This window comes from Phaethon aethereus (assembly GCF_964289735.1).
Source record: "Phaethon aethereus genome assembly, chromosome: 17".
Lineage (NCBI taxonomy): Eukaryota > Metazoa > Chordata > Aves > Phaethontiformes > Phaethontidae > Phaethon > Phaethon aethereus.
This window is the reverse complement of record NC_138593.1, coordinates 1,700,409-1,710,730: the sequence shown is the minus strand read 5'-3', so window position 1 is coordinate 1,710,730 and position 10,322 is coordinate 1,700,409. Positions and strand designations below refer to the sequence as shown.

The 10,322-nt window shown below is 51.2% G+C and overlaps 1 protein-coding gene across 1 annotated transcript; it reads right to left on the bottom strand.

The window, feature by feature from the left end:
• Positions 1 to 1,540: 1,540 nt before the first annotated feature.
• Positions 1,541 to 6,206, bottom strand: FOXN4 (forkhead box N4; the record flags this gene model as incomplete). Its single annotated transcript, XM_082007706.1, has 8 exons — positions 6,043 to 6,206; positions 5,062 to 5,177; positions 4,859 to 4,972; positions 4,579 to 4,706; positions 4,087 to 4,183; positions 3,792 to 3,999; positions 2,378 to 2,761; positions 1,541 to 1,791 (listed from the first exon to the last, which is right to left on the bottom strand). The coding sequence occupies exons 1-8, from the start codon at positions 6,101 to 6,103 to the stop codon at positions 1,541 to 1,543; spliced, it is 1,359 nt and encodes a 452-aa protein (XP_081863832.1). The 5' UTR covers positions 6,104 to 6,206.
• Positions 6,207 to 10,322: the final 4,116 nt, after the last annotated feature.

Here is a 10,322-nt window from a genome sequence, read left to right as displayed (position 1 = left end):
TCGTGCCCTTTTGGAAGAGGTTGCCGTGGTCATACATGCTGGGGAAGACATGGGCACAGATGTTTTCTAGCCCCTGAACTTCACAACAGTGGTTTTTCAGCTGGGTGGCTCCCGCGTCTGGCACCCTCCGGGTTTTTAGTACATGGACGTAAGCTGGAGAGGCTTCCTGCCTGCGACCGGCCCCAGCCGCGGGCAGCGGGGGAGAGGAGCCCGGGAGCGGGTGGGGTGCGATACCGGGAACTGATGGAAATTCTATCAATGCACAGAAACAGCCAAAACACAAGATATAAATATCACTTCATGGTCACAGAGGTATAAGTAGACTAAATGCTAAGTTCCAACATACAGTTTGCTTTTTATATTTTCAAATGTTTCGGCACGTTTTTTGCAACGTATGTTGCCAAGTGTAAAGCAGGGTTTGAAAATTTTAAAAACTACATTAGAATCAATTTGACTTGGTTAATTAGGAAAGAAAGGCTATTATGAATCGGAACGGTATAGTTAACAATATTTGGTCTCTGAAGTTTTCTTAAAACATGAGTTTCACAGTATCAAAAGTGCTTATTTAAAAGAAATGTAGTGTAACAACAGTGATTAAAATTGTTGCATTTTTGATTATGAATAATTTAGTGGATGTAAAACAGGTTACTGCAGCATTTTAAAAAATTGAACAGTGCTCAGTTTACATAATTTCTTTTATCTTCATAACAATAAATATAAATAAATTTACAAATAGTAATACTGCCTAGCACACGAATAGTCAAGCACAATACACAAGACTATAAAACAAATCTAATGGGTTTTTTTTTAAATCCTAAAAATAGGCATAATTCCTAAAATCCTCTAGCCAGTGATCAGTTTAATAATTCGGTAGTACCACTTCCTTCATGTGGGGTAAGGACGTTGTTTTCAAACCTAGATATAACAGTTGTCTGCCATGGGTTTGATTTTTAATATTCTTGCTCCTTCTTTCCTACCTCATAACAATAAATTAACAGTAGTTAAGTCAGAAAAAGGTTAGTGGTGCAAGTGTCTCCAGAAACTGTGTGTGGTCTCTGTTCAACGGCAATAGTTATTTGGCAATTTAAGATAAAAAGTTACGCGTGGCACACGATCAACCATTGCGGAGTCCAGCTTGGTGCCGACCAGCCCGTTGACTTGTGTCGGCTTCCGTGTAGGCAGTGACCGAACAGCGCCCGCATGCACGTCCAGATCACGGTGTCGATTACACGCGTTTGCCTTAACCGGGCTGTTCTTGGCTCAGTTACGTTCTAGTGAAAGGTCCTGCTGGCTGATGCCTTCCAGGTCCTTCTTAAGCGCTCACCGGTCCTGCCACACAAGTGTCTGTGCCCCTTCCTCGGTCTTGCCATGGTTGAAAGTGGTTCTGCTAGTAACAGTTTGGTTTATTTTGGCGTCACGTGGCAAATAGCCGCCGCATTCCAAGCGTCTGCAGGAGGAGCTCTTTTATTGCTTTCAGGTCGGATTTTAACGGTTGGGAGAAACCGACCCCAAGTCGGAGGGCCATGGAACCATGCAAAACTTAGAGGAGTGCTATGGGTTTGTTGCCTTGGGGGTTCATGTACTGAGCCGCCACTACGTTATCCAGTGTCGTGTAGGTGGTATAAAGGCCGGTGACCTGCAAGTCTGAGAAGGAGAGATCGCTGCCGCTGGAGACGGGGGTGAGGCCTGGGGTGCCCAGGTCACAGTCTGAGAGGTGGAGCGGGGAGTTGCTGAAGGCACCCAGGGTGTCAAGGCTGAAGCTGTCGTCTTTCATTTCCTCCCATATGTTACCTTTAAAAGATTAAATTCTGGTCACGGCAACGCATCCAACCCACCCGGGCCCTGTGCGTACGGGCCATAACTAAGGGACTTCACCCGCTGCTTGGGACCGGTGCCGCTTGCGGCTGGTGCCGTTTGCGGTGCGAGGGCGGTAAGTGTGTCTGTTCCCCTCGAACCCTCTGGTTCCAGCAGGAGCACAGACCTTTCCGGGCAGCATCTCTCTACCCCGTGCTAACCAGAAACCCAGGGGCCGCGCGAGGCATCGCCGTGAGCCAGGGGAGTTCTCCTTTCACAGAAGGGGAAAACCGAGGCGCAAGCAGAGCTGAGGTTTCCCGTGGGCAGAGAGATGTGGTGTGCCAGATCCAGCCAGCTGGACGTCCCTGCCTGCACCCGAACCGTGAAGGCGGTTTGCTGTCCCGCCTAGCCCGGGGCAGAAACGCACCGAGGAGGGCCGGGGAAGCCGCGCTGCAGAGGCCAGCACCCAGCACAAGTTTTTAGCTCAGCTGCATCCCACCCCGGAGCACCCTGGTTATATATTCAGTGACTACATAGCCACATAAAATATCCCCTCCCCTACCCCAGCTTCCTTCTCCCATACCTTGCAATGCAAAATCCATAATGCTTGGGTCAAGAGCATCCACCTCCGTGCTCATGTCTGCTGTCACGTTCAGGAAGTCCGGAGGCGCGCGTCCCATGGGGTGGTGGGGAAGGGGGCTGTGGCTCATGTCAGGCAGAGTATGGAGAGGAGGTGTTTGCGCAGGCGCTGGTGAGTCCGGGGCGATGCGCGCCTGGGTCTGGATCTGGTGATGCAGGGGGATGGACTGCAGCGAGAGTGTCATGATCGGCTGGGGCTGCAGCTGGGAGATGGAGATCCGGCCTTGGGCTGCAGCCACGTGGTTGAGGGTAGAGACCTCAGACTCTGCCTGTTTGCTGGGTCGCCTGCAGTTCTCGGGTCTGTCAGTGATCAGCTTGTCGAGCTCCTCTGCACGAACGATACCCGTGCCCAGGGAAGAAAAGAGACAGTTTAACCCGTTTGTTCAAGCAGGGCCCGGCCAAAGCATTTCACAAGCGAGCACAGCCGCATGCTTTTGCCATAAAACTGACCAGGTAGTGCCTGTCATCATGCCTGTCATCGTGCGGGCTGCGGCACGGAAGGCAGGCTTTGACTGTGCAGAGAGCGAAGAAATGCCCTCTACCTCCCTGCCCGTAGCCCTGACCTAATCGACTTCCATGGCTACCCCTAACTGAGCTAAAGACAGGATCATATGAGACGTACACAGAGCAACCAAGCCACCACCGACAGCAGCTGCAGAACTAAGCATCCTCAGAAGGTCTCCTGCTCATAGGGATACTGCGAATTCTGCTTGTATCTCAAGATTCATGCAAGAGACCCCTGACATTCAATGGCACTTTTGTTTTTAAGCAAAGGAGAAGGTAGTTTATCATTGATTGTATGTTACAGATTTTGCAGCAAAACAACTCTGGTTGATTTTGCCAATATTGAGCTCCTGAAAGCTTCAAAACCACGTGTCTCTATAAATAAGAATGAGAAAGTCTTAGTAAAGGGCGGGTTTTGCAGAGGAGCAGGCAAAACAAATGCGTTAAAACGTGACACTATAAATACTAACAGTGGAGGCAGCATGACTCCTCAGAAGGCCTTGGATGTGCTAGATAAGGTTAGCGTGGGGGAAAAAGACAATCCGTTTTGGAGCTGGGGACTGATTTGCACTGAGGGCCTCCGAAAATAGCCGTCGTTCAGTTACCTCCTCCTGCTGCAGTGCATCGCCCTGTCATGCAGCCTCGGGGCAGCAGCCCTGGCTTCCTTCGGCGCAGAGCACGGGGTGTTTCAGCCGAGCAGCTCGGAGACGGCGGCCGTTGCAAGGCGTGAGCGCTCTGCACTAGCCAGCTCTGTCCATAGAACTTATTTCTTAAGGTTCATGCATTCCTGGCCAAGTGGCCATTTTTCGCCCTTGCCTTTCATACACGTAGCAAAAGCCTTATATAAGCCCTACCTGGGTTAGCCATGCTCCTGTGAATAGCGGCTAGGTCCTTCCGCTTCCACTTCTGCATCTCCTCTTCCATCTTGTCGATCTTGGCAGGATTGAGAGCCCACAGGCACCCTTTGCGAGAGGTGCCACTCATCTTGTTCTCCACCTTCTCAAAACACTTATTCAGAGACAGGTTGTGGCGCACGGAGTTCTTCCAGCCGTCAGGGGCTGTCTGAAAGATGCAGGAGGATGTTAGTGAAAGAAGCCATAGACGAAGTATTTGTGATGTTCTACTTCCGCCCTTCAGGTGGACGCATACCTTGAAGTAGGGAAAGTGCTCCTTCATGAAGCTGTAGATCTCGCTCACTGGGAGACTGCCCGTTTTGCTGTTCTTCAGCGCCATTGCAATCAAGCAACTAGAGGACAGAGAAATACAGGAAATAACAACAGATTGCATATACTCAGCCGTCCTATGCCTCCTTCTGGTCTAGCAACCTTCGACCCATCTCTTAAGACACAAACAGCTGACCGATCATGGGATTACTGTTCTCAAGCGCTCAGAAGTCACCCTGTGATCCTGCAGATTTTACTCCTCTGTGCAATTACTCTACTGTTACATTGATGTCCAGGGACTAGTTTGCTTGCTCTTTCCTGCTGCCCCTCAGAGGCAGCTTCTGCAGAACTCCTGGGCGGGTGACGGGATTTTTGTTCCCTTCGAAAGCCATCAGACCCTCTCGTGCTACCACGCCTACAGCGTTACAGTCATCCCGACACAGGCTGTAGGCAGCGTGCTGTTCCACACTCTACTCACCTATATGAATAGATCGGCTTGGGGTAATGCTTTGGATGCAGCTCTTGGGCAGAATGAGGAGCCAGGCGTGGCTGAGGATAGTGTGGCTGGGTCCCATAGGATGTGCTGTAGATTGCTGCTGGGTTACACTGTATGCAGAAGGAAAAGGACAAAACCGTCGGCTGCAGAACGGCCATGGGTATGTAGGTTTAGGGATATTCTAGTGTTTTTCTGTTACAAGAGTTCTAGAGATGATCTTGGCAAGTACTTCCAGACACAGACCGCAAGCAAATAACAGTACCTGTTGTGTGTTCTGTGCTAGGGCGAACACTTGCTGTGAATGAGGAGGAGGAAAGAGTTGTTGCTGTGTTTGTAAACTAGGGGATGGCTGCCCACCCACAGCATACTGGCTCATCTGCTGAGATAAAGACAATAGATGTGTCAGTCTTGAAATTACCAACCTAAGAAGTGTTGCAATAATAAGCCATCGAGGCCTGCTCTTACATTTGCTCCGTGTGTTGAAATAGAGTTCAGCCCCAAGATTGCCTGTGGCAGGCTGGCCTGGACATGAATCATTGCTCCAGGTGCCCCTGTCGAGGGCACGGTGCTTGCCACCGGACCTGTTTTGGGGAAAGCAAAGGCGGTGAACGTTCACAGGAAAGCACACTTCAGAAAAGAGAGGCGACGTTTGTTTTTAATCGATGCAGTTGGACGCGGCTAAGCCCTGGAGAGGATAATCACACCTGCCTGTGGCTTTCCATCCCCAAAGAACTCAGAGCATTTCACGAATTGCAAAGGTGACATCAGCCGCTTCTAAAGGCTTGTTATGCAGGGAACGAAAGATGGCAGGCGCTGAACAGTCCGCGGTGGTGTTACAGTATCTTACAGAAGAAAAAAACCCAACGTATTCGGCACTATCCGTGCTCCAGGAGGATTTCTGCTCTCAAGCAAGCACAACGACACGCCGCGCACTCTCGGCAGAATGCCGTAGGGAACGAGTGTGTTTACCTAAAGGATGTTCGCAAAGGAAAGGCAGGCGTTCAATGAACATACGCTGTAAGGCTGTATGAGGCAAACAGGTATGGGGTAAATAGGGTGCTCCTAATTTTATCAGTGTTGAAACGAACAAGAAAGCCTAATTACCTAATTTCAACGCTGTTGAAAACCTCTGAAATGCCAAGTCTTAAATACCTTGGCCCACGTTCACGCCACAAGGCAGCGGCAACTACACTGAGCAGAAATGCCGATCAGATCCCAAGATCTCTGCTGTCACTGCTAGGGCTCTCTGCCTCTCGGGGTGAAGGAAACGTGTCCGCAATACCCTTATCAGAAGAGGACAGGCTCCAGGTCTTTTCCGACAGGAAGGGAAATGTCATGCACTTAAAAGGAATCTACTAATCGGAAAGCCAGCCTGTGTGGGGGGAAGGAAGGAGGCGGCAGGCTGTGCCGTTCAGACAGCAGTTATTTAACATCCTAACAGTTTACCTGTCTGTTGTAGCATTGCGTTCTGGGCACCCAGGCTAAAATCCATTCTTCCACTGGCCATCTGTTGTAACCGAGGAACATCAACAGATGTCAACCACGACAAGGACTGTAAGTCACTGGGGAGGTCATCTTCACTCAGCTGGGAGGGGTCGGAAGCCAAGAGCCTGCAAAATAGCACAAAAGGTTAGCAGGGAGCAGAGGTGCTGCTACGCTGTCTCTGGCAAGAGGGGAGAAGGCTGGGATGCCGAAGCCCTCGTAGGTCAGTGGGGAAGACATGTCAGGCTGGAATTCGGTGTGCAGAATTCGGGTGCGACCTCTGGTTTCACAGCTGGCCGGTTCCTGCCACCCTTTGCCTAACGGCGTGGTCCTTCGTACGGCTTGAAACCTTTTGGTCAAGAAAACTTCTTGTGCAGTATTGGCAGGGGCAGAAGGCGTTAAGAACCCGGGAGAGAAACCGCCTAGAAACAAAACCAGAGCCGATTCACTGTTCTCACATGTGTCAGAAATTTGCCCTTGTCTGGCCTTGATGTAGAAGAAACCTGTCAGCACTTTCAGCCTGACACTTTTGCATTAACCTTGGACTCGGGTGAGCAGCCAGCCTTGGACCTGCATGTTCTGCAGGCTCGAACACCCGGAGAGGGCTGTTCCCAGCCGCCACATCCCGCCGGCGGGGACGGATCCGCGGAGGGTCGCTGTGCAAACAAAACCTGACAGAACGAGCTCTTCCATGCAGAGCCACGGAGTTACCCATACTTAACAAGGAACCGTGAAGCACACCGAAACAATTTCTTAGGCACTTTTTGGCATCATGGTAAATGACCAGAATGCAAAGCTCGTGCCCAAATGCACAATAATGCCCAGCTTGCCTTTAACTGGCAAAACCGCGGCGTAACGACGACAGGCTGCTTTTGGTTTAAAGCTCTGTTTCTGACACGTCCTGCATGCTCCATCCCACCTGGTTTATTTTGCTGCTGAGAGAGCGCGTGGCACAAAAGTGAAATATTGAGAAGTATTTATAGCACTCCAAAATTCCCCGGTGGTCAGGACTCCAGCTGAAGTCAGTGAAAGAACTATTGCAAATGAAGGGCTGAACTACTCTTACATACGTTGAACGGTGCTGCAGAGGCCCCGGGTACCTTGAGGAGTGAAGCAGTGATCGGAACGTGTCAGGAAGTTTGATCATTAGGTACCCAGGGTAAGTCCAAAGGGATTCAGGTCCCGGAAAACATCTTTCTCTTTCAGAAAACCATGGGTTTTAGTGGGATGTAGTTGATTTTGCTTTCAAAACAAGGGCTTCAGAGAGCTCTCTCATAGCTACGTTAAAGCCAGCTGTGTGGTGCTAATGCGTGTTCGTTGCCGAAAGACGATGCCGAAGCCTTGAGTAAATCTGGTCTCTCGCTGAAGCGTCTTTTATGTTTTACACGATTCTAAATCAGCGTAAAAGAACGAGGCAGAACTCTAGTGCCCGGCTGCCCGGGAGCTTTCAGCTCCTCTATTCATGATTTCCAGAAACACATATCAAAGTTCCCTAAGCTGTTATCTGAGAGATCTTTAAGCAGAATGTAATTTATTTGTTTGTAAAAAAGATTTTGAAAAGGAGAACAGAAAAAAAAAAACAAACCCAAAAAACCCAAAACACCTGACCAGCAGCCAAAAGCTCAAATCCTGGCCAAAAAAACATCTGCAACTCTCCCTTCCAGCCTTCCCCGCTTTCTTTCTCCTACTGTACTTATAGTGCAATAATTAGCATCGCCATGGTTACCGCTGTTCGGTTATTTCGCCAGGCCCGGCACCTCAGGCCGTGGCAGGGCGGTCAGGTGACGCCCTCCGGCCCGGGGATTGGCTGCCTTGGAGGCAAACAAGCGCATTAAGCGGTTTGAAAACTGGGCAGGCTCGTGCCGTTTGCGACAGTTGGGCCCATTCACGGGCGGCGATGACCCGTTGTGCCGCCAACGACTGCTGCCCGGCGGCACGTGGCCTCCATTGTCTTTGAGATTCTTGCTTAATTGTTTCCCGCCCCCCCCCCCCCCTTTTACAAACTCCACGTTAATCTGGCTGAACGGCAGCCGCCGGCGGCGCGCACCCGCGTGCCATCTGGCACCCCGCTCGCCGCCAGCCCCCCAGACGACTCGGCCCCTCCGACAAAACACGGGGTCAGGCGGGCGGCGAGGGTCAGCGCCCGCCGCACACGCCTCCCGTCGGGCGACGAAGCCGGGGGACGGCGGGAGTCGCGGTGGGGCCCGGCAGCCCTTCCCAGCTTTCGCTTTTCGGGAAACGAAGGCCTCCACTTCCCCCTCGCCCGAGGCGCGCTCATCCCGGCGCTCCTCCCGGGCCTGGGGATGACTGGCGATGCCCCCGGCGCAGCTGGACGCCATCAGAAGCGCCTCCTCCTGAGGCCGACCCGCGCGGCTCCGTCCCCCTCGCACGAACGCGGCGGATCCAAACGGGGGCAAGGAGGGCGACCGAACTTTTGAGTTGACGCGACGGCCATTAGGCTCTGTTCTAAACAGATACGGAGACGCCGTAGTCCATAACGACCAGACAAGGGTGCGAGCCAAGTTTCCAAGACAAAGGTGGTTCCTTCCCTTCCCTGCCCCAGCATGGCGGTGGCTGTTTGAATTTGAGTTTACGGTTCTTTTAAAATCACCTCTGGCTGGCCACTCACACAATTCTTTTTAGGGATTTGTTAGTTTTCAGAATAACATTCTTCATTAATAACGGGGGGGGAGGGGAAGTATATTTACTCAGAATAAAATATTTCGCATTTAAGGATTATTCTTCAGGTTGTCTTCAAAGCCGATGCTGAAATTTTATACGTCTTAAAGAAGAGGAAACTGCTTTAGGTATGCCCATCGCTGTCCGACTGAGGTGTTTTAAGCGCCTCGATATATTCTGCAGCATAAAACCAGCTTATCTCACAGTACACAGGCTGCATGTGTGTCCTGCCTTCGGTGAAAGAACGCTAATCTAGCTGCCTCTGGGAGGAGCGCCGTGCGCAGTAATACCTCACGTTTTAATCTCGTAGAGTTCAATCTTTCTGACCTGAAAAATCGCCCGTGCCAAGCCAGCTACAGCTATATAAATCCACACTGCAATTCGGTGCGTACTTTGAGTCTGTTCCCCGCCACCACCCGTTTCGGCTCACGTTTGAGGGTGAACTTCAGGAGTCAGGGATCCTGTCTTCAGACGGGTGTTCACAGCCCCTGGCACAATGGGGCACTGTAGGAAAAGCAGCCATTTCCTTTCAGTGCATGTAAATGAGATAAATAGCAATACGCCGTAATTAACGCACGCTACTGAAAACGTCCCCAGCTGCACGTTCCCCGGGGCTGGCGGGTATATACGCTGAACGGTGAAACCCCTGTGAAGAAAAGCTTGCAGTCCCACCGAACACGTTCCGAACAAGATACTACTTTTAGAGGTGTGGTGAAATGATGCAACTCCATTTTTACCCCCCGCCTTTCAAATCTCTTTCAAACGCCCTTCTCTTTCTGTGCGCTTCTGCGCTAGGAAGGCACCTGCGTTCGTAAGAATCCGCAGGATGCCAAGGATTTAAGCCCCCGTCCTCCGCTGTGTATCGGAGGATGCCGGCCTCCCGCGACAAGCGCCCCGAGAGCTACGGTCGGTATGATACAGAAACGCTCAATGGGAGCATTAGTCTTTGCTATCTGCTCTATCACGCGCCACCCGAGATATTTATCTGATCAGGACAATACACCTTGGTCACCAGCCAGCCCGCACAAAGTTTACTCTCCCAAAATCAGGAATGAAACCCCTTTCCAGATCTCCCGATGCTGAGCTCCAGACCTGCCTGCCTGCTGTCACTGAGAAACTGAGTTCCTGCACTGGCTGCATGTCCGACAAAGCTCGCGAGAGCCTGTCAGCAGCGTAAAACCGTCAGTTAGATGTACCCAAAGATACCTCTACTTTTTTTCCCCCCAGCAAGCACATCCTGCTGGCACACCAGCTAGCTAGGTGGAATGAAATTCCTTCCTCGCATAACCTCGCGGGAATCTGCAGCTAACATCGGAGTTGAATCTGCATCTGTATTCGTAGGTCGAACTTCACCAGCTTTCCTCACATTGAGCTGTTCTAATATGCTGGATCTCAGGTAGTTCATCACCACAGAAGCCGCTGCCAAGGTGAACTATCCGCCCACCTCCACGTTTGCAAACGCCGTAGTGCGGTGAATTTGTCACTGGGTGGGGACGACAGGGACCGTCTCCTCAACATCATCACAGAACAGTCTGCCAAACGCGTCAATTAAGACTAAAGGAAAG